The sequence below is a fragment of the Cinclus cinclus genome, chromosome 13 (genome assembly GCF_963662255.1).
Source record: "Cinclus cinclus chromosome 13, bCinCin1.1, whole genome shotgun sequence".
Lineage (NCBI taxonomy): Eukaryota > Metazoa > Chordata > Aves > Passeriformes > Cinclidae > Cinclus > Cinclus cinclus.
In genome coordinates this window covers 8,682,017-8,705,163 of record NC_085058.1, presented here as the reverse complement: position 1 = coordinate 8,705,163, position 23,147 = coordinate 8,682,017, and the positions used below count along the sequence as shown (strand labels likewise).

General features: G+C 37.8%; 1 protein-coding gene across 4 annotated transcripts in view; it reads right to left on the bottom strand.

Annotated features, from left to right (window-relative positions):
- The window catches only part of NEDD4 (NEDD4 E3 ubiquitin protein ligase), a 31,673-nt gene extending 8,861 nt beyond the window's left edge, over window positions 1-22,812 (bottom strand). The window contains exons 1-14 of one of the 4 annotated variants that reach the window (XM_062501782.1): window positions 21,301-22,812; window positions 9,610-9,660; window positions 8,736-8,797; window positions 8,290-8,392; window positions 7,449-7,618; window positions 6,796-6,913; window positions 6,491-6,658; window positions 4,742-4,807; window positions 4,041-4,160; window positions 3,411-3,617; window positions 2,253-2,330; window positions 1,938-1,992; window positions 1,790-1,848; window positions 875-940 (exon numbers count right to left, since the gene is read on the bottom strand). In XM_062501782.1, the coding sequence (XP_062357766.1) occupies window positions 875-940; window positions 1,790-1,848; window positions 1,938-1,992; window positions 2,253-2,330; window positions 3,411-3,617; window positions 4,041-4,160; window positions 4,742-4,807; window positions 6,491-6,658; window positions 6,796-6,913; window positions 7,449-7,618; window positions 8,290-8,392; window positions 8,736-8,797; window positions 9,610-9,660; window positions 21,301-22,812 (2,835 nt within the window). The remainder of the gene's footprint in view (window positions 1-874; window positions 941-1,789; window positions 1,849-1,937; window positions 1,993-2,252; window positions 2,331-3,410; window positions 3,618-4,040; window positions 4,161-4,741; window positions 4,808-6,490; window positions 6,659-6,795; window positions 6,914-7,448; window positions 7,619-8,289; window positions 8,393-8,735; window positions 8,798-9,609; window positions 9,661-21,300) is intronic. The other 3 variants (XM_062501784.1, XM_062501783.1, XM_062501785.1) reach the window with 3 other exon arrangements.
- Window positions 22,813-23,147: the final 335 nt, after the last annotated feature.

The following is a 23,147-nucleotide window of genomic DNA, read 5'->3' as shown; positions in this document are numbered from 1 at the left end:
CCACCTTCTAGTTCAATATTCTAGGAACCTAGGTGTCCTGTTCTCTTACTTAAGACAAAATCTGCAGTTATATTTAATTCTTAAACTACCACAATTGTATTGTGTGGCTCAAGTCTCTATCACTTCTCAGATTAAGATACTGACATTTGAATGAATGTCAATATTTTTTGACTAGGAACACAAAAAACAAGGTGCATATATAATTGTGTACAATTTACACATCAGCTCAAAATGCATAGGCAGACTTGGCAGGTGAAGATGAAGCATGGATCTAAACTCAAAGGCTATTATTAAATATGTAAAGTATCTCCCAAGGATGTAAAATTTGATTGAACTTGTGCAGACTCATTGTTGTCTGGCTATCCAGATGCTATTTACAGTCTTTTATGTTACATGTTATAAATATACCTGGCACTGCCACTTCCAACGAGAGTTTGGAAACAAGATTCCTAAACTTCAGATTTTAAGGCTGTAACAATTTATTGCAGTCATCCAGCCTGATCATTATGACAGTACAGATTTCTACACAGACAGACTAAAATTTATTCTGAGAACTTTCCATATTCTGACTTTCAAAAATTATTCTGTGCTTGACCAGCGATTTCCAGACTTTCCTGTTTCCAGTCTTTCTTTCAGGTTCATGGTTTTAACCTTTGAGAATTTCTACTTTTTTAATTAGACTGCTTGCATTCTCATCAGTGCATAAAGTCACAAACCCTGTTGTTAACAGTAAATGCTAATTGTTATCAAGCTGGTGCTTCACAAACATATTTGTGATCAGACAGTAAATTTACCTTCCTTGTAACCTAAGCTTTCCCTTGTTTAGGGGCCTTAAGTTTCAAAACCTTCTGCTGGATTCCTACTGATTACTAACCTGTTTCTTCAATTTTTTTCTGAAGAATTCATACTTCCGCTTATAGTCCCTGGAGTAAGGCACAGCCTTTGGGGGGAAAAAAAAAGAAAAAAAACTCTCGTGTATCTTGTGAAACACAGACAACCCATTTAAATTCTGAGATAACAGGAATGCATGTTTTACTGAGTGCCAGGGGAGACTTCCAATTTATAAACACCAGGAATGAAAAGCACTTCTCTGTTCAGATCAGCTCCACAGCATTCATGCAGTACTTCCCCATGAGCTGATGTAACTGCCTGAGATCCCCAAGTGGCCCAGATCAAAGTGACCAAAATGCCTTTGGTGACGTCCATAATGTCCATTTCCCTGCTGTATCATGAGAGACCTGGCTACAAACACCTCTGTTTTCCATGGACAGGGAAGGTTGTTTACATACGCAGGCTATTAATAAACACAGATATCAGCTGAACACTAAAACCCATCTATAATTATAATGCAAACCATCTTTGCAATTAGTTCTGGTAATTTTGCACTACAGATTAAGTATTGAGGCTGGATAGTAATTTTTCAGTTGAAAATTAATTTAATTCCTCTTTAAGCTTTTCTTTTTTTTCCCTTTCTTTTTTTCTCAAATTTACTTCATGAATTGAGCTAGTGTGGACAAAAAATAGACTTTCTTACCCACTTCAAAGCCCTCCTCCCAGTCTATAAGGAAACTTTTTACTACCATGGGAACTGCTTTTTCTTTCTGGCATTTAAAGATCATTTCCCCAGAAAGCTTTCTAAACAGTCTTTAAAAAGAAATAAAAATGCTTTGTTCAGACACCCCAAAAGTTTCACTTTTTAGACTGACTAACTGATAAATGACAAGAGTTTGTTTAGATTCTATTAACAGTATTTCTGAAAAATATGAAAATCTATATTAGGAAAGCTTACTGGTCCAGTTATTGCCACATTCTGCAGTCGAGGATCCTCCCATTGTGTTCTCTTTGTATCTGCAAAACATTGTTTAATTTGTTTCATTAATTTAAATAATGTTCACAAATAAAATGATGATCAGGGAAGAATACTACACTGTACATACTGTGGTTTATGAAGAATATTCTTCCATCTGTGTGAGTTCTTTCTTCCCACCCTGGCTGTAAGAAGGCAAAATTTTTACTACACATTTTAATTAAATTTTTTATTATAAACTTCTGATCATATAGTGTGCTTAGAACTCAACATGATCTGCAGTTGTGGGCATTCCTCCCCCATCTACTGTCAGCATTGAAATTCAGAACAGTATATTTTGTAGGAAAAGAGCAGGCTGCATTTTCTCATGTCCAAATTACAATAATGCTAACTTAAACAGTTAGATTGTTTCATCTGCAAAACAAGTAGGGAATGGTTTACTTACTGGTAATGGGCCCAGGTCAACTGGATCCAGGGAAGTCTTTCTCCTCGGATGAGCAGGAATTTTCAGTCTTGGATCTTCCTTTGAAAAGGAAACAAGCAGCACGTTAAAATCCTTTTTCTGTTTTGTTTGGCTTTTCATTTTTTTTTTTTTGCCTTTATTAATAATTTGGTAAAGAATATGCCTAGTATCAACTAGGTAATGGTTGCATATTCTGCAGCCAGAGGAACCCTTGTGGATTCACAGTCCTCCAGTTATTTACAATCATGTTCTAGTAACTTTTCACTATATTTTATTTACATGTGTACAAATATAAATCCCTCACTCAACTCAATTTTTGTGTATTTGAGTCGAGTTACTCTCTCCACACGATTTCTGACACACCTTATACTTTTGGGGTTTGGTGGGGTTTTTTGTTGTTTGGTTGATAGGTTGGGGTTTTTTTGTGGGAGCAAGGATGATGGTGGTTGTGTTAAATGAGTTCCTTTCACCTACCTGGAGAAAAGAACACTCATTTTAAATCAATTTAATGCACTTCTCTTTCCCTTTCACCTGACAGTAACCCTGACTTAGTCTTGAGATGCTTCAGCCCATCTTGGCAGTGCCAAGTGGTGTGCACTGCCCCTCCGTGGAACTGCAGCTGTACAGCTCCCTCACCAATATGGTACTTGCACCTGGTCTGCTTTTCTAAGCATTCACACAAATTTGTGTTGTGTGCCCTGTGATAAATGAAAGGTAATGGATTTCCTGTTGAAGGTATGTCACAGAACTCAATATTAACTTACAGCTACCAGAGTTCTGCAGTGTCATTTAGGAGGGGCTTTACACCTGTGAAGCAGATTCCCATTTTCTTCCTTCCAAGCTAAACTTTCAAGTACCAATACAATTAGTAAAACTGATAATCTTCCACTCATGACAGGTATTATGACTTGGCATTTTTACTACATATCACTCAGACTCACACAGAATATGTAGGGTTGCAAGGGGCCCACAAGGGCCAACTCCCTACCTTGGCTTTATTAGCATGCTCTGACCATGCTCCTGAACAGACACACACAGCTACCTTGGCACTGAAGAAACATAGGGAAGCTTGCTGAAAGCAGCAATGTTTTGATTCAAGAGGAGCTAGAATTTCAGCTGATGAGAACAGTTTTCCATTACCCATGTTGTGGTTTTGGTATTGTGGTCAATAAAGAATGGTCTCCCGTTGGGTGCATGTCGGACTTCCCAGCCTTTAGGGAGAAATCCTTGCTCCATTTCAGGCTGCTGCTGAGAAGACTGTTGTGATGAATCACTTAATGTTGCTTGTGGCAGTCTTCCTACAGAAATACCTTGTGCAGCTGACACCTGACTTGTTTCCACAGCAATCTATGGTAAATGACCAAAAAACATCCTATCAAATCAAAGCCCTGTAGAGCAAGATCTTTTTTCTATCAACCTATATTTTTGACTCATGCAAGCAGTTCCATAAAGCAAGTAGTCCCTGACAGATTTCATAATATCAACCACATTGACTAACAATCACTGATTGTATTGAAGGTTTACGGAAGCCTCCCAACCTCCTCAGTCAGCTACCACTCTCCAGAAAGGAGAGTGACTTACCATAAACATAAACATGATAAACATTACCGTTCCTAACTCTCCATGCAGTCTCTCAGATATTTCATGTGGTACTTCACAGTTTATGCCTTTTGCACGTTCTATTTCAAAGCCATCTCTGCACTTCTATTACATGAGATGTTTAAAAGGTTCAGTGAATACAAGCATCAGTAAATTAAAGATAGGCAGTACCTGTACAACTGGTTTTATCCAGGTAGTGGTTCTAGAATTGTGATCTATATAATATGACCTTCCTTTTTCATCTTGTCGTTCTTCCCAGCCTGGGGGCAATCCAGATGAAGTAGGCAGTAACTAAATATTAGTGGTAACAGATGGAAAACAATTAAGGAAACTATGAAACTTACTGTGAAAAGGTTTTCCTCTGTCAAATTAAAACAACAAAACTATTTTCCAGAAGGTTCATGACTTTTATGAACTGAATAAAATAGATAAGAAGTATCTAAGTACAGTATGAAGTAACAGATTTTTATTTGTATGTTTCAAACAAAATTCAAACTCCACATGTAAAGGATGCATTTATATACCTGGTTTAGGCTGATCCAGCCTAGTACCTCTGGCTATTAGATCACAGTTCACAGTGTCCCCATAAAAACATAATGGAATGTGGTATAGCTTTTAATTAGAAGTAGATAATTATAAGGCAAACTATTCGAAAAACAAAACTCCTATCATCAGGGCAAGACTACTTCCTTCTGCAGGCTGTGTATCAAGCTAATGCTAAACAAAGCTGAAATATGAAAGCTTTACAGCTGAACTAGACTCATAATTGCCATTTTGTCAGGACAGCTGCTGGGCAAGGAAGGTCAAATCTCATCTAAAATGTCAGCAGCTAACACAGCTAAAAGCCTGTGTTGTTTTGAAAAATGACTTACCACTGGATGTGCAGGCTGCTCTTCAGGTCTGTATGTTTGCAGACTACCTCTTCTGCTGGATTGGTTCTTGAAGGAGTGGAGAGAAAGGACACATTAGCTATTACTGCAGCTTTAAGGATGGCAGCAAACAGCCAACAATGGTTATCACACTTCAAGCTATTAGAGTATCCATCCTGAGCAAAGAGTTGCATTTGTTTTGAAACATGATTCAATATGACATTTTTCAAACTCTTGTTTTAACAGCTAGAAACATCAAGTTGACAGGATCTATTATAAATCTTAGGATGACAGAGGCTTGTCAAAGTTCAAAAAACTCTAGCAATAGATGTTTTGGCATGTAAAACACTAATTACAAATAGTTACAGTAGAATTGAGTTTACAGTATAGAACTTTTTGTGTTGTCAGTAAAGTTTGTGATAGAGCAAAGCTAACCTACTCACTGCAAAGTTGTGTTAAGTCAACAATGAAAGGATATGAGAGTGTGAGAGAACCAGTTTGAGAAGAGCAATTCAATCCCTGGACTTTGTATAAGTGTCCACCATCATGCCTAAAGCCACGTTTAGATCTCACTTGCTACAATTAGGCACCTGTAATTAGTTTTGCTTCAGAATTTCCACAACTATTTGAAGGCTTTTTCCCTATCCACATACTATTGGAGTACCTCAAAGAAAAAGCATTATTAACTTTTAATTTATTTTTTTTAGTGGAGGAGGGGTAGGGTATAATGCAGGTGAAGGAAGGCAAGACTGCCACTTCAGCTGACACTTGCAAATAATTTGAACATCAGCCTCTTTCTTTGCACAGACTACCCAAGCAAGCTGAAATAACAGCTTCCTTGCTATCCATTGATGCTGAATAGCAGAGATAGTCTTGTTACTCTCACTTGACTGTTTCCAGCAACACCAGTGATACATTTGTACAAACTCAGATAAACCTTGTCAATATCAAATTTACATCTGGAAGGGCATTCTTAACATCACAAAAGCTATGATGATTTCAATACCAAAATCTAACACACTACATGGCCTAGGTCACCTCTAGAGGCTTTCCTCAATGGACAGTGGATTTCTCACATCATGTGTCAGGTAACAAAGCTGTTTGTGGAGCTCGGGTTTCACAGGACAGCTGATCTTATTTAATTTCTCGCTACCACCAAATAGTCGAGTTTCACCCCAGCTACATACTCCTGCTGTTTTCCCTCTGCTACCGTAGCATTTGTCAGACAACCTAGCATGCTGTTTCAGCTGCATGAGTTGAGGAAAAGAGAGTAGTTTTCTGCTGGGTTAGCAAGCTGAACAGACTCACACAGAGGTCTGGCAGGTTTTACAGCTGGCACAAGGGCTGTGGAACTGTATGAGCAAGCTCCCTTTTTTGCTGCTAAGGAAGCAGCAGGTTTACTCAACACAATCATAAAATCTTATCCCAATATCCACAATGAAAAATGGTAAATGTTAGAATAATTCTAATGGGAAAAGTAAGCTTTCAGGATACAAACAGATTTCTTCATTCGTAGCTTTCAGCACTCAACAGAGGTAAATTTACAGACTGAAAAATAGTTCACACAAATCTGTTTCAAACTCAGGCAGAAATCCATATAAGCAAAGCAGTGAGGAAGAAGATGCTTGCTTAGATGGGATTCTACAGTAAAGAGATTAAAGTCTGTGCATTGGAGATCAAATTAAAAATATAATTCCTAAATAAAGTGTTTATGGATCTAATTCTATCAGAACAATGAGAAAAATAATTTACAGTGTAGGCTGTTGACTGGCCAGCAGCTGGACTTCCAGAGGTAGTAAGTCTGTTACTCAATTCTTCTGCAAGATGACTCTGTATATCACAGCTGCTCTGTGAGAGAGGTATTTGAACGTTCTGACTGCTGTACATTGTTGCCTCATCTTCAGTTATAATTTCCCAGCTCTTTAAGAGGAAAATAAAGGGAAAACATTTTTTAAAAGTTCCAAGTTACAATTAGTTAAGACAAGCTTTTTGAGTAGGCTAGATTAAAAAGAATCACTTGTTGCATTTCAGCAACATTTCGAGATTTATTATTTTACCTCAGGGGAATCTCTGCTGTCTGTGTTTTCTGTATCCTCTGATATCTGTCGCCGGTGAGTAAACACGTGCTGGGCCTCCAGCTGCACACTGCCAAGATCTGCAACAGCCACACTGTCCCTGGTGGGGCAGGGTGGGAGAAGTCAACAAACAGCAGCCAGAGTTTATCTTTCAACAGTAAGCCAGGCTAACAGCAAAAACATACATCATAGTCATTTTGGCAGAAGAAAAAGAAACAGTCTGGACTATATAAATGAATGTAAACTCTTTAAAATGAATTAGCATTCATGTCAATGTGAAGTGTAAGCTGAAGAACCAGGTACCATTCGGGGGGGGGGGGGAACTACCAAAACAAATAAGGCAAACAATTTAATGAAGGCCCCGATGGGAAGAAAAGACCAGGCTGAAAAATGAAAAATTATTTACTTTCCATTCCCACAGTTGTTATCCCTCCAACTGCAACCAGTTTCTATTTGAACACATACTTCCATAGCACAGTACAGTCAAAATGATCACTAGCCAGTGACCACCATATGAGGGCTTCTCAATTAAGTGAGGGAAAGCTCTCTACTCATTTTCTCCTTGCTTCCAATGTAACTAGGGTGAAATTACACTAGCTAATATAAGACTTGAATTTTCAGGCTAAAAGACATACTGTGCAGTTGGTCTTTTCCACTGTGTTCTTCTGAATTCATGATTGACATAGTAGGTCCTGCCGAGGATGTCTTGTCTCTCTTCCCAGCCTGAAGGCAGTGGAGGAGATTCCTGCTGCTGCTGCTGTGGCTGGCTAGCAGCCTCTGGTTGGTCCAATATAATCCACCCAGGCTGAAAGACATCATATAACTAATACTACAGAAGTTGAAAAACACCTATCTTAATTTATCAAGCCACTCCCCCTTTTAAGGTGTAGTTCCATTACATCTTAAGTCAATAAATTTGACTCTGGCTTTAGTGTGTTTCTTTCCAAACAATGACAGGGCATATTATGCATACAAAAACCTTATTTTTAACTCAAGATGCTTAAATACATTAGTACCAGAAGTTGTTAATTCCAGGAAAATAAACAGCATTCACAGAATACACTAAAAGTTTAAATATTGTCATTTCATAGATACGCTGCAAATGTATCAGGCAGATGAACACACCCTTCTGTAACAAGTTTAATTACAGCAAAGGTGTTAATTCTGAATAAGATATAAATCTGGAAAAGAAATCCATTAATATACACTGGATGTGCTTCAAGAGATCACATATATATGGTAGGTAAGCCCAAACCACCCCTATGGATTGGAGAGAGTTGAAATTCTAAAACCAGAGATGTTAGTGTCTGTCTGCAGTCAAACAACGTTCAACAGTACCTATAACAGAAACTTAAACACCTTAAATTGTATGCACAATACAAGCAACCACTTTTAACTGGTTTGTTTCTAAAATACTATTTACAGCTTAGTGATTTCTAACATTCATTTTTCAGCAGCAAACACATTTTTTCCCACCTCTAATTCTTCAGCCTGTTCGGTGGTTTCTTCTTCAGACCCATTGTTTTTAGGTAAGTAAGTCATTTTTAATCTAAGGTGGCCTTTAACTCTTGATTTATGGCTGCAGAAAAGAAAATAAAATTATCTTACTGCACACTTGTAAAACAAAATAGCTGAAAAAGCACAGCTAGAGGATTATTCTTAAGTGTTCCAACACAAACTTGACTTTTTATAATCAAAATTAATTAAGCTCTATAATGGCATTGAGGCTTCAGACTTCTGAATACAGTAAGTATTTAAAATAATGCTGACTTTTTAGTAGATAATCAATATCTTAGAAATGGCTGCTCAAATGTCTTTGATGGAAACAGGAAAGCTTAGAAAATGCATACGTATTTACAACTAATTACATAAGACCATTGTGTAGCTATAAAAATTAAAATTTCCATCTGGTATTTACTAACCTTCTTGGATGTAGAACAAAATCCTTAAATGTATACGGTCTCTCCATACTTGGATTTTCTGTCTGGAATAAGAGTTTTTTTTCAAGAAAAAATCTTATCAAGCACTTGAAATCAAAGAAAACTATCAGAAATTTACAACCGATTTCTTTAAAGGCCTTATAACATTTTAAAACTTAAATTACAGGTTCAGGTACAGTAACAGCAATATCAGCTTTAATCTTAGCACTAAGACCAATACTCTGGTTCAAGAAAGTAAAAATTACCTCTCAGGGTCTATGCACATTACAGAATGAAACACCTGCTCTTGGAAAGGGTTTGTCCATGGTTGCTACCCTGTTTTTGAGACAGTTTCTGATAAATCTGTTGGTATCTGCTAATGTTTTGAGACTTCAGAAGGAAATGAAAACACTTATTTTTTTTCAACGTTCTTGGTAATATTTAAAACTAATTATCTGCTTTGCTAAAGGAATACAAGAAACAAAAAAAACTGATCAAAGCAACACTAGCTCTATTTCCCACTTACTCGCTTTTTTGTATCTATGTGAATAAAGAACAGTAAAAATAAATTTACAGACTTCAAAGAAATATTTTAAGACATGACAATAATTACAATATCTTCTTATCTTTAAGACTGTAAAACTATGGAAAAGCTAAAGCATCCCAGTATTGAAAAACAAGGAAGCCTACATTGTTTTATATGTATCAGCACTGAAAAATCCCAAACAGATCTACAAAAGAAAACCAAGAACCCACAGAGCCAGAGAGTTTAATCATTTTATTCTCAGTATTGTTAACTTCCTCAGATGACTAATAGAGTGCATACAGAAATATTTTTTCCCTTTCAGAGTCTTAAAAACAAACACAAAATACAAACCGGTAACTGATAAAGAGGAATATCCACTTGTCCAAGAAAATCATCTCGAGTCTACAGAAAACAAAAACAAACACCACAGCAAGTTGAAAGCTGCCAATTGTTTTCGAAACATTATCCCCCACACCCTGATAGCATAGCAATGCTTTCTTAGAACCTGAAGGCATTTTTGAATTATAGGCAATAACTTGTCCTGTACAGAACAAGTTCTGATTGACCCAACACTCAGAGCCTTGGACATTCTGCCTTCCTCAAAACAAAATGAGGGAGCTGCGTGGAGATTTAGACTGTTTACTAAATTATACAGACTAATGACAACCAACAGGAGAGTTGCTCAGCATCAGGATTGAGACTGTCAGCATCCCCAGTAGAAACACTGTCCTAAAGGACCCTCCCCTCCTAAGAACACCTGACAACTTCCATAAACCTAGACAGTTGTTTAAAACAGGCATGTATAAGCATTTCTTATTTTCCAAATCATACAGCTACTGTTAAAAATAAGAAGCAAAAGTAAGTGTAATCTGTGGTAAGTGCTTTGGAAGTTCCAGCAATTCCAGTGGTCCCAAGCTTGGCACGATAATCTGTAAGAACTATAAAAAAATACCTTCTGTCTACACACATTGCAGAGTTTAGTTCTAACAATGACCATCCAAAAGATTTTACCCTGACTTGGGCGTCTGGACTGTCCAACTGGGACCAGACTATGAACACAGCAGCTGTCAGACCAGGGCAGGGACTGACAATACACAGTAATGCTGCATGCTTGACTTTTCATCATGGATTCTTGCTTGCTGAAGAAATTAAAATTTCAGTAATTGACATAGGTAATTGCATTCATTATTCACCAATAATCACCACCAGCAGTACTTCACTTCCTGCTGGATTACTAGAACATGTGCCAAGTTGCTTCAAATTGACTTGTGATTTGAAAACCTTTGTGAACCTCCACAAAAGCAGGAAAATGTATTCTAAGGGTCATTTAACATGAAGACGTATCAGTGCCTGTGCAATAAATTCAAGTCAGCATGGAATTTTTTGAAGGTATGTATAAGCTTATGGTTTAAAAAAACCCAAAAACCTTACACTACAATAAGACTACACTTCTTTGCACAGACTGAGTAAGGAGCTGTAAAAGTCTTCAACTCTGTGGCTTGTGCAACCTCTGAAATTCTAGGCTTCCTGATTTCTCCAGCTAACAAAAGATTCAGTGCCTATTCTTTCCTACATCTGTTGCTGCATATATTCAAAGTAATCACTCCAGAACTTTAATGTCTGTCCATAAAACTTTTCACCACAAGGCTCTGGAGCTTGCTGACATCTATTTCCTTCACCTCAGGCAAAACCATGTGTTTCAATTTTCTTCTGGAAAACTTACTTTAATTTTCAATTCAAATGTTTTACAGCATTAAAACTCCAGTCCAATTCTATCCATCTTTTGGTCCCTCTGACATTAAAGCATAGGTATTTCTGGAAGTGGGTTTTTTGCCTTCGTAATTCTGGTACCTTTTTCCCTTAGCTCTGTTGTCCTAAGTTTATCCATTTAACTTTTAAATCATATATGTATTTGGAGAATCAGTGTCTAAAATGGGCCTCTATTTTTCACACCTGCAGAAAGTACAAGTAGATTGTCACAGGTGATAAAATGCTAGAAATCTGGAGATATGTCACTTCAAATTCAGTTTGCAGTATGGGTATCATGTTCAGATCTGAAGGGAACAAAAATGAAAATATATACAAAGCATCCACCTTTTTAGTCCACGAACTCATTTGAGATAGAAAGCTACAACAGGTTTCATACCTGAGGAAGCTTCCCTGAACTACTGAAAGAAAACTTTCTGTTCTGTTATAGACCACAGGATTCTGGAAAAAAAATAGGTTATCATTTTTGCCTATGAGGTTCTTTTTAAAATGGCATAGCACATACTTCAGACATGTTAAAAGGCTTAGTATTTGTAAAGTTCTTGGCAATCCTGAAGTGGAACATGCCTTCCAAATAAATTATTGGAATGTGGGACAAAAGTTTGCTCTATTTTAGAAACCCTCAGAACATTGTGTTTGTTACCAGTATAATTTGAGTATGGGCTCCTGTTATTCACTTTATTATTCTGCTGTCTCTCCTGCTATTTTTAGCAGAGCTAGCGTCGATAACCAACTCTTCAGCAGTACTTTCTCCTCCAGCTAGAAAGCAAAACCCTGAGTGGAGATTTTTGTCGACCTCTAAACAACTAACACATAAATCAGCTAGCAGGAATGACCTCCAGTGATGTGCCCCACTATGACAAGCTGACTAACTGCCTGCCAAGAGGTGCAAAAGCAGCTTCCAACAGACATTGCACACATGAACAACTAAATGCCACTGGAGCTGAAACTGTTTGGATCTCTGTTTCATCAGAGCAGGCAACACACACAAGTGGGTCAGTTGTTCTTGTCAACTTCTAACTTCTTAACAGCCAGAGAATGCAAACTTTCTGCTTGGCATCAACCTCAATTAATGATATATACTGCACTAACAGAGAGGTCTTGTATTTTACTGATTCACTGGTTTAGTCTATAGAGAGTTATTAAAAACAGGTGAAGACAGACAGCAGCTGTACACAATTCATTTGAAGAACTCCAGTGCAATGCCAAAGCATTCAAGAAAAAGCACTAAAATACAGTAATTATTTTCAAAACTCATTTTCATCTATTTTATGAATATATGCTTAGTAAGTTTTAGATTTTGGACTTTTTTTTCCTGCAATTCCCATTAGAAATCGCAGTAGATTTTAAACAGACACACTCACCTGACAACATAATCCAAAATTTATCAGGTTTGAAAATGGGTCATTAAATTTAGTATCTTTCTTAATTGCTGGATTCCTCACACAGCCTTTTGAAACAGTTCTTGTATAAGACCAGGGTGTTGAAATAACAAGTATTTTCTCCACCAATTTTTGTGACAAATGTTTGGTGGTATTAGTGCATTATAGAATCCAAGCATATTTCAGTCTTTTTCTGAAGAAACTGGCAGCTAGTTGTGCACAGGTTGGTCTTTGCACAGAAATTCACAGCTGTATGGCAAAACAAGAAAGCATACAGCTTTCATTGGAGGGAACATAAGTATCAATTCAAATTGCAAAAACAAACAGCAATCTGGACTATTGCTGTTTAAGAAAACATGAGCTCAATAGATGCCTTATAAATTCAACATTCTTCTTGCTTAAACACCCAAACATCAACATTAGTTGCAAGCTTGATGAGAATGAAAAAAACTTTCCTGAGCTACACTAGCAAATTCAAGTATTTTTCTTTTCATGCTGTGCTGAGTGTATTATTTTGTTCCCTCAAACTCTAAATTGAAAAAAGTGAGTTCTTTTTTCTTCCATAAAATACTGCCAGCATATGCTATTCATCATGGAAAAGTAACAGTTTCAAAAAAACAAGATTCAATTATGATATTAAGATTGCACCAAATTCACAGATTCCACAAGTAATGTTTTCCCTGTCTTGCAATGCAATAAATACTTGGTTGCATGGAATTCATTACAGTCCCAGTCTCCTGTATTTTTAAGGGGGAACCTGTGGATTGTGAGGAGATTTTGTTTTTTAAATGACACGTAGGCAATGTAGGCATTTCTTTAGAGTTGGCATCTATGACAGATACAAGACCCTATCAGCATTTTCAAAATAGGGAGAATACATACTGTTAGATCAAGGGTTATTACACAACATGTGTTTCTGCAGGACCTTCAGCCCTGCTGGCAGTTTCAACAGCAAGGTGTCAGCACAACATGCCTCAGCAGTTTTACCATCTGCTTAACAGACAGCATTCAGAAATGACACTGAAGTTATTTCACTAAATCTCTCTCACTTCCAAAGATATTTTCAGACTGCTACTTATCTAAAGACCAGAGAGAAATCATCTTTTGTTTCTCCATTTATAGCTTACACATTTTATACGGCACCAAAATCTTACTGCTTCCTTAGGAGTTCATGTTTAGTTTATGGTACTTTTACAACATTCATGTATTAGTCCACTCAATGTGTCCTGCTTTGAGAACTTGTCCTTAAAAGTTCATTAACAGTGCAATTTAAGATAGCTTTTTTTTTTTTGTATACAGTTCACAGGAAGGCAAGTTGTCTAATATAACCAAAGCACACTTCAGAACAACATAAACAAAGAACATGTCAAAAGCTATTAATGCATTGATTTTATTCATCAGGACTTCGAGTTCCTTTGTTTGATGTATGCATGTGCCAAACAAACTACCATATAAAAAGCAAATATATTACATTTTAAGAAAAGTCAAAAGCCAATCCAGACTTGTCCTCCTGTCTTAAATCTGCCAATATTCACCACAAAAGATTTAGAAAACAGTACCAAATATTTAATTAGGTACTATTTCAACGAGTCATTCTTGACTTCCAAGTCAGTTATCTTCATAATAGTATAAAAACATAGAACTCTTGCATCTATTTGAGAAAGCATTCTGGCCAAATCTTAAGACTTCAAAGAAAGTTTGAAAAACAAACTTTCACAGTAACAATTCCAGGCACACTTTTACCTTTCCCATTTAACACTATTAAGTTTAAAACACAGAAATATAAAACTTCATCAAATGTCAGAACTGCATGTGTGATTTGCTCCCAGAAGTAAGAACACTTAAACCAGATATTGCACATGTTTAGCACAGTGGCTAATTAACACATTCAGCTGAAGGACTTGACACAGTTAATCAACTTTTTGCTTTTCAGAGGAAAACTTGCCCTGAAGTTCACTTGATCCAGTTTAGGATCACACAGAGGCATAAAGTCAGGTTGAACCTGGAAGGTGCTTTTCAGCCCTAAATTAAATCAGTTGGCCAGGGCTGTACAGGGACCTGGCAACTTCTTAGAGAACGATCCTGGAACAGGGCTGGGTGCAGGCTGCATGGCCTCACCCTGCTCCAAAGGCAGCCCAGCAGTTTCCAAAAGCATTAAGTCCACCGTTGGTACAAAGGCAGCATCAACACTAACTCAGGAGTGCCCAGTGCCTTTGCACCAGCAGCTAGTGGCCACTGCCAGCCACAGCACAGCTTTGCCTGCTCTTCCACACTCAGCTTTAGTCCTCAGCCACTGCTGAACAGGAGTCTCAAGCCCCACCTCTCGACCTCTCCCAGCCCCAAGCCCAGACCTCCTGCTGCCAGGTGCAAAGGCAGACACAGCACCTGGCTGGAGCAGAACTCGCTGGTTGGGTTTGTCTTAAGGTCTGCTATGCTCAAGCTATAAACCCCACCTGTCCAAAATCAGTCTGCATGAACTGACCTTGGATGCCTCAACCTCTAATCTAATGACGAAAGGTGACCCAACACAAACAATCCAACCACAATTACTTTTCCAACAAAACAGTATTACAATTTATTTCAGACAAGCTCAATGACACTGCCAAAATGATATTACACTTCCCATCTCAGACATGGTTTTATTAGCCTACAATTTGCCAGATATTAACCACTTTAGATCTCTCATTAATAAGCTAAATATTTGTCCCAAAGCAAACTTAATAGAAACAATTATTAGTAGAGTAACTGGCTAATGTAGAACCTCTACTGAAAAATAAGTAATGTTCATAATAAATACTGGAATTCCTTTTCCTTCAAAAAGCCCTTGTACTTTCATGTTAGAGAGCAGGCTGTCTCCCTTATGCTAGGAAAATCACTGATTGCCAGAGAAATCATCTAGGTCTGAAAGACTCCAGTTCTGTGTTTCTTACCACATTGCTGTTACTGAGTAGCTGGAGTCTCTCATTTGCATTTTAATATGCCCTAACTTCAATGACTCCAATTCAAGTTTGTATGCAATTTCAGCCAGGAACTTGCTGATGTCCTTCTTAAATTCTGTTTGCTTATGTTACAGTTGATACAGCTGAAAGCAGCCCAAGGTCTCAAACAATAATTGCATCTATCTGTAGACTTTTCAGTTTATTGTAAACTATCATGACAGAAAAAAAGAATGATGCAGTCACTTGAAACAGAGATGATTACAGATCCATAAACTAACACTGCAATGAGCTACAAATATTTTGCTGGCTGCATTCCCAAATCAGCATGTTCTGTTTGTCACAGGGAATAAGGAAAAAAGTACACTTGAAACAGAGACACTTAACAGAAATGCAGGGCAGTACCCTTCAGACAAGGGTGAAAGTCAGTCATAAGCAAATGACTTGAGTGAAAAGGCCACTCAGTTTTGCTTACTTGCTTAATCTGTGAAATTCATCCACTTCTGGAAGATGAGAAAACACATGTTAGAACACAGAAGAGCACTCTCTGCCAAGGGTGAGGGGAGAGCATTTCTACCACTTGATCCTCTGTGGCTGCAAGGGCTGAGCAGGCACCAGAGAGCCTGGGGGTCAGATTAACACTCTGCCTACCCTTGTATCCTTTCCATGTAATGGCCAAGAGCAGATGCTTAAGTAATAATAACAATAATAGCAATTAAGAACAATACTTCCCTTGATACAACCTCCTGTTTCTAATGAATAAGTGGTCATGGACCTCTTGATCCCAACATTAAAATACATATTGAAAATGTAATACCCTTTGACGGACCTTTCTTCAACTTAGCTTCTTAAAATCAATTTCTACTTTTGATAAGCAAATCTTGAGACAATTTGCTCAGCAACACATTAAAGAAAACCTTTTTTTAGAAGTGGAATGGAAAAATTCCTCCCCTAAAGTACCGTTTTATAAACTCTGTCTATACCACCTTTTTTCCCCAAAGCTGAAAAGCCCCTGGCCTACTTACTGTTTCTCCTCACATGAAACTCACCCCAACCTTGCAACACTGCTTTTTTTAGTTCTGTTATCCATGCTTCCTGAAAAAGGACAACCAGAAACATACATGCCATGCACCTATGTGGATTTGTAAAATTCCACAATGATGGTTTTAATTTTATTGACTTACTTCTTCCCTAATAAATCCTAAGGTTTTCTTTGCCGGCCATGAAGATCTGAGCTGACACTTTAAGCAAGTCTTTCCCCATGACACAAACCATTTCCTGACCAGTATAGGAGGCCATCACCAAGCATGCATCATTAGCTGCTTTTCATGTGTGCAATACTTGGCATTTTTCAGCACTGATTTCCAAATTGTCTATTTGGGAAAAAAAAAAAAAAAAAAATTAAAGCAATGATCATGATCTCATATCTGAAAGCCTGCAAGTTATTCAGTCAGGAGTAAAGGAAGAATGTCTCTAGCTTGTCCTGTGAACAAGTTTTACTTTAACACATTCTTGTAGGTACACCACGTTTTAAAAAACAGAATAACTATAGCTTGTGGCAACATTAAAGAAGCCACAGCATCAATGCTTCCCCCTCTCTCATGGCAGATTAAAAGGACATGAATCACCCTGAAGGATGGATAATTACATATTTACATAAGCTGTGTCAGGAGGCCTGCTCTGCATGGTTTTGCAGTTCTAGTTTCCCCATTTTTTTCTGGCATGAGAAACCTGCCCAAATTCAGTTCAGCTGCAGACTATAAACAGAATTAGTCTAATCAATCTCCACAGAACACAATCAAATAAAACTCCTCCTTAATATGTAGATGTAATGTTTGCTGAGGACTACAAAGTGCTAGAGCTTTCATATATTGGTATATTCAAGTACCTGCTGCCTTACAGTATGATGATATCCTGGAAGTTATATATGGCTCACAGTTGCCAAATAAAACCTGCAAAACCTGAAAAACTTTAGGGATCACATTGTTACCAAATAATACTGTTTGATCACTTCCTTTGCTAATGCATCCACATAGCAACCATTCATAGCCAGGCTGTAAGATCTATCCAATCCTTTGTGTGCCATCTTTTTCTTCCCCTGAAGAAGCACTGCTAATCAAAAGCTAAACGGTGAAGAAAGGTAGAAAAGAAGGTGTAACAGAACTCTCCATTTAAGCAACATGAGAAACAGGAAATTAGTACCAACTATTAAAGCACTACAGGTCATTGCCACTTGAAGCATAGAAGCAGGAAGTTACCTACAACTAATTATAAATTGTTCATAATTATGATTAACACATTTTCCACTGTCTTCCCTTCAATGTACTAATGTATACTTCAGCTTCTAAAATTTGTCTGAGACACAACACATACTCTTATGTGATTTAAGTCTAATGAGATCACCCCCAGGATTCCTCAGAAAGACACCACCTTCCTCCCAACCCCAGCTCTCTCTGGATGGACAGACCATGACACAGCAGCACACCACAGGTCCTGTAAGGGGATCCCTCAAGATACGCAATACTGAATGAAAATGGGTAGATTATGAGGATACCATAGCACAGCAGCATCAAGCAATGCCAGTTTATGCTTTGCCTGGTATTGGCTCCATAATCTTCTGCTTTTGCTGCTCCTTTTCCACCTCACTTCCTTGCACACACATGGGACACTGATACACATGCAGCCCTTTGGTCCATGTGCAAAGCTGGAGCTAAGCCACAGCTGTCCTTCCCTTCTCTTAGTGCTTCTCCTTGGCTGGATCACTATTTCCTGAGAGGGAGTTATGCTACAACAGAAGCTCTATGCCTGAGGAGAATGCAGGAGGGAAGACAACCTCAGACTATTCAGCACTAACTCGTGGTGCAGCATTTATCAAGGGAATCACAATATTCCAGATGCAGGTTCTGGTCCCCTCAGCACATTCAGATCAGCTGGAAAGTTATTCAAGAGAGAAATCCTCACACACAGCCCCCTTAAATTACTGTTTTACTAAATTTAAATTTAGCACAGCAAGATTCAAGTAGCATCTTTTATGAAGGCAAAGTTCCAGAATTTGGTGAAAAAAGCTCAAGAGCTCCAACTAAAAGGTTTCCCTTACATTAATCTGACAGTAGAAAAACAGTTTGGTTATTTTACAACTTCTTTCAAGTTTGAGGGTTTTTTTGGTAATTTTTGGGTTTGTTTGTTTTGCTTCAAAACATGTCTTTTCAATAACTAGAGACAAAAACTTGAGCAAAACTACTTGTAAACAAAAGGCCTATAACATAATTGATTCCCTCAATTGTATAAGAAATTATTTTAAAGGTATGCAAGCTGCTAAAACATATTTGCAAGTGCATTTACAATATTCACATTATCCAATAGAGAGTGATACTGATGGGGAAGGAACAGCTAATGTCAACATAGTATTATTCTTGTGGACGAGATTAACAGAACTTTTATTTCTTTAGAAATTTGTTTATGTTCTACAAAAACTGGAATTTTTCACTGTTTCTGCCTTTCTCTATAGCTCTTGGAGTTTATGTATGTATGATGACAAGTAACCTGTTCCCTTACTCACACCCACCCTCCCAATCCACACCTGTGATGTCAAAAAGCTTTAGATGCAGATTTATTTCTGCCCTAAGCAGAGAGATGCACTGAAAAAAACCCCAACACCAACATAAAGAAAAAACCCAAAACATTAAAGCGGAAATCCATAGTCAAGGACAACCTTCAGTGCTGTAACCATGGACTTATCTCTTCCTCCTGCTTCACATAAATGAAATTCCAATACCTACTATAGAACCTATTCAGTATGTTTCCAGTAAGAACCAGCAGTGGCACACTGGCCAGCACCATTCCCCATTTTGTAACTTAATTAAAAATAATCCAAGGCCAGTTGTCATAGAAATTCTGTTGATTTTTTTTTTAAAGCCAGCCTTTAACAAGCTGTTGATTATGGAAAGCAGGAAATGTGATCTGAGGTGGCTGAAGGCTGGTAGCAAGGCATGGAAGAAAAGAATGCACAGACCTTTTGCTGCTTCAGCCTCTGGAGTCTGACCACAGCACTGATTTGATTTCATGGCTGCCCTGTACAGATAGCTGACATTACTAAATGCTACTCCAGTATCAACTTGTTAAATTTGAACCCAGACTCAGCATATCAATATACTAGGCCAGACTAACTGGAGTCAAGAGAAATATTTTGGGAGTTGTTTATTTTTAAATGAGTCACAATACACCATGATAATTAACTGGACTGTGTAATTAAATGATTGCCATAGAATCTGTTATTTTGGTATTGGTGATAAAGACTAATAACAAATACAATGGTATTTATCCATTTTATTCCAGTGAATTGCTGAACTTCTGTGAAGTCAACTATGTTTTTTCCTTGGTTCAGTGGGGGAAGCTTTTAAATTTTTTGATGTTTTAGAGAATATTTACCTATTTACTGGTTTCACTTAAAAACTGAAAAGAGCCATTTGAGGACTGAAAGGCTCCTATACCTGGTGTTTATGTCAATCCATTGTAAATACTGCTCCTGGGAACCAAAACAAACTATTACCAGTCCAGTGTCCTAGGAGGTTTTCTGGAAATGTTAGCTAGCATATTTTCAAAATAACTGACACATTTTAATTAGTCTGAATCCAATCTGTTTGTGCTTACTGTGGATTTTATCCCTCACTTCACAGTGTGATTCTGGGAAGAATCACCAAACAACATATATAGTGTTTATCTGTGATCCACAGTGAGTTTTATGAAGAAGTTTAAGCATAAACCACAGTTTCCCAAGAAGGAAAGAGCATTTTTCTTTAAACTCTAACCAAAAAGCACTAAGGAAGTCAGAAAGTGTAGAATCATCAGGCACTACTCTAAGGGCAACAAAAGACAGAAAAATTCCAGGCTAACACCTCCAAGGTAACTGTCTTACTAATTTAGAAAGGGATTGTCATAATTATAAGGTCTTTGGCAAAAAGCCCTTCACTTAAACAAGCATGTTAATTATATGGCAATAGTGTCAAATCAATGAGAATGAGTTCTTAAAACAATTTTAGTAACCATCAATTGTTGCACTTGTATCAGCACTCAACTAAAAATAGTCAGATAATTTAAGTCCTCACAATGTTATTTAAACAAGGCTCAAAATTCACCTTTCACATGGCCTATGCTTTACTAACTGCCTTAAGAGTTAATAAGAGTAGACACCTCTGCAGTTTAGCTGGACATTAATTTCACTACAAAAAACATATATTAAATATAATATATTATAAGCCTTAATATAAGCCTTCTAGACTCAAGTACTATAATTTGAACAGCAATGTTGTTGGGAGAGGTATTAAGTTACTCTGCACTGCTCAGGCTGAAATAGTAGTTGGAAGGAGGGAAAAAAAAAGAGCAAGAGGAAACTGAAAATTCCTGTGGTTCAGGGTGTATACAGAAACAAATGGTATTTACAGTTTCTCTGCTCAAATATGACTTATCTTTAATTCTGCATACAACAAAACTGTTCTGTAAAATAAAGCCTATCTGAAATAAAACTAAAAGATTACTCATTTTTACCCATTTTATAAGCAAACAACTTCAGTAACTACTATTATTTACTGAAAAGTTAGGTGTTTATAACTGCATTTAGTCTGAAGTTTAAATGATTCCCATGTCTCAATAACTAGACAAGAAAACCCCTCCGGGTTAATGTAAACAGCAAACTATTGTTTGAAATCTATTAAATACACATATTTCACAGTAACACCTATTCACCTGTGCTACTGTATGTACCATATTCTAAGAAACTAATCTAAAACCCAAATGGTACAGCTAATTAAAAAATTAACTTCCTAATGGTGGCAATTTGACACCATTAGGAAACTCTGAAATCACTGCGCTTAAGTCTTGGCTGCAAACTTTTATTACTTTCCAGATAAATTTCAACTGTAAAATACCATCACATTTTTTTTATAAACCACAACACTCACCTTATGGGGCCTCCACAAAGTGCTAGACATTTCCCTTCTAGAGGTTCCATATCTTTTCCTAACACCCGTTGTTCTTCCTTCATTCCCAGCTTTGAACTGTATGTGCAACTGAGACGTCCTTGCACTATGACACTTGTATTTCAGGCTGGATAAGCAGCAAGAAACTTTTTGACGTGATCCCTCCAAGGAAACACTTCTTTGTAAGATATGATGAGTTTTGCTCATCTGTGCATTTGGTCTTCCTAGCTCATTTGTGTTAATCTGATATTCTGAATCTGTTTTTGAGGGCAGACACGCAGATGTGCTACGTTCCAGTTTTAAATGAGGGTATTTTATACCAGAGTTCAGATTTAACTCTGGACTGCAAGAGCCATTAACTATTTCACTGCTTGATCCAAATACTCTTTGTGTGAGATGAACTGAAACGCGTGAGAAGCCATCAGGTACTTCTTCACCATTTGCCTGCTGAGGACCATTCAAAATTTGACTTTTGTCCTGTAATGATGCATTCAAATGAAGTGGTCGGATGTCTCTGACCTCACCAGAAGAGCAAATTGTTTTAGACAGTCTAAGTCCATTGACTGCTGTTGAAAGGAATCCCTTGGAAATGGTCTGATCTTCTTTTGCTGACAGCTCACTAGGAGAAATAATCAATTTATGAGATGTTTGATAGGTGCCTCTGTGTGGTAGCTGACTGGAGCTTACTGGAGAAGCTGGAGGAGTACTGGAAGGACTCCTAGGAAAAATAACCAGTGATGAACAACGTCGCAAAGGAATTTTAGTTTTCTTCCTCACTGACAAAGCATCTTGGTCAAAAGTAGTATTACTTCTACACAGTGTTTCCTGAGATGAGTTGCTCCTAGAAGGATTACATTTGCTTGCAGTGATTCTATATGAAGAGTCACCATGTGCAACACTACTACAGAAAGTACTGTCACTTGTCCAAAGCGTGCCACTGCCGCTGTCACTGATTACACTGTTACTGTATGAGCCTCCATCACTTGTGGTACTTGTACATGACCCGTAGTCACTGCCAGCACTGCTGAACGAGCCACTGTCACTTGCTGCAATGCTGTTGAGGCTGCCTCTGCCCAGAGCAGCACTGCTCAGAAGGCTGTCATTAGATCGATGATCAGCCACAGCTCCAGTGCCACAGCTCCCTTCGCTACCAGCACCAATGAATGAAGGGTCTTCACCAGCAGCCACGGCATCACCAAACTGAGAACATCCACTCTGCTTCCTAGACTGCAAGGAAATGTGCAGTGAACTGCTCTTCTTTATTTGCAGTGAAGAAGTAGTTGTGCTTTTCTCTTGATTAATTACTTGTTGTGCTACAGGTGCATAAGCAGCTTGTCTAGGAGTTAGTTTCACTTGTGTAACGCTAGGTGCACAACTCTGCGATTTTCTGAAGTACAGACAATTATTACTATCCAAAAAATCTTCAGAGGTTTCTGATAATGGATCTGTGTTACTTCTTTGAGTAGCAAAATGCAATCTTAACCGTCGTGCCATTTGTTCTCATTTCCATGCATGTTAGCAAATGAAACCACAAAAACCCTTCAGCAGAAAGGCTACAGGCAGCTACGCAGAACCCAGAGCTGGTACACTGCAACAGTAAAAGCCCATAAAAGTTGCAGTCTTTTTCCTAATTTCTACAAAATACTAGCATTTTAAAAGAAAGTACCTCTTGAAATAAGTCAGCCGTCCCTTGAACTGTAGTTTCTAGACCGTCGTTGATTGCTTGCAGTCAGCCTTCATTTAGAAAGCACTTATGTTCCAAGGACCTCAGCTGCGACAAACACTACTGACTTTGTTTCAATTATACCTTCTGGAATTTGCATAAATGA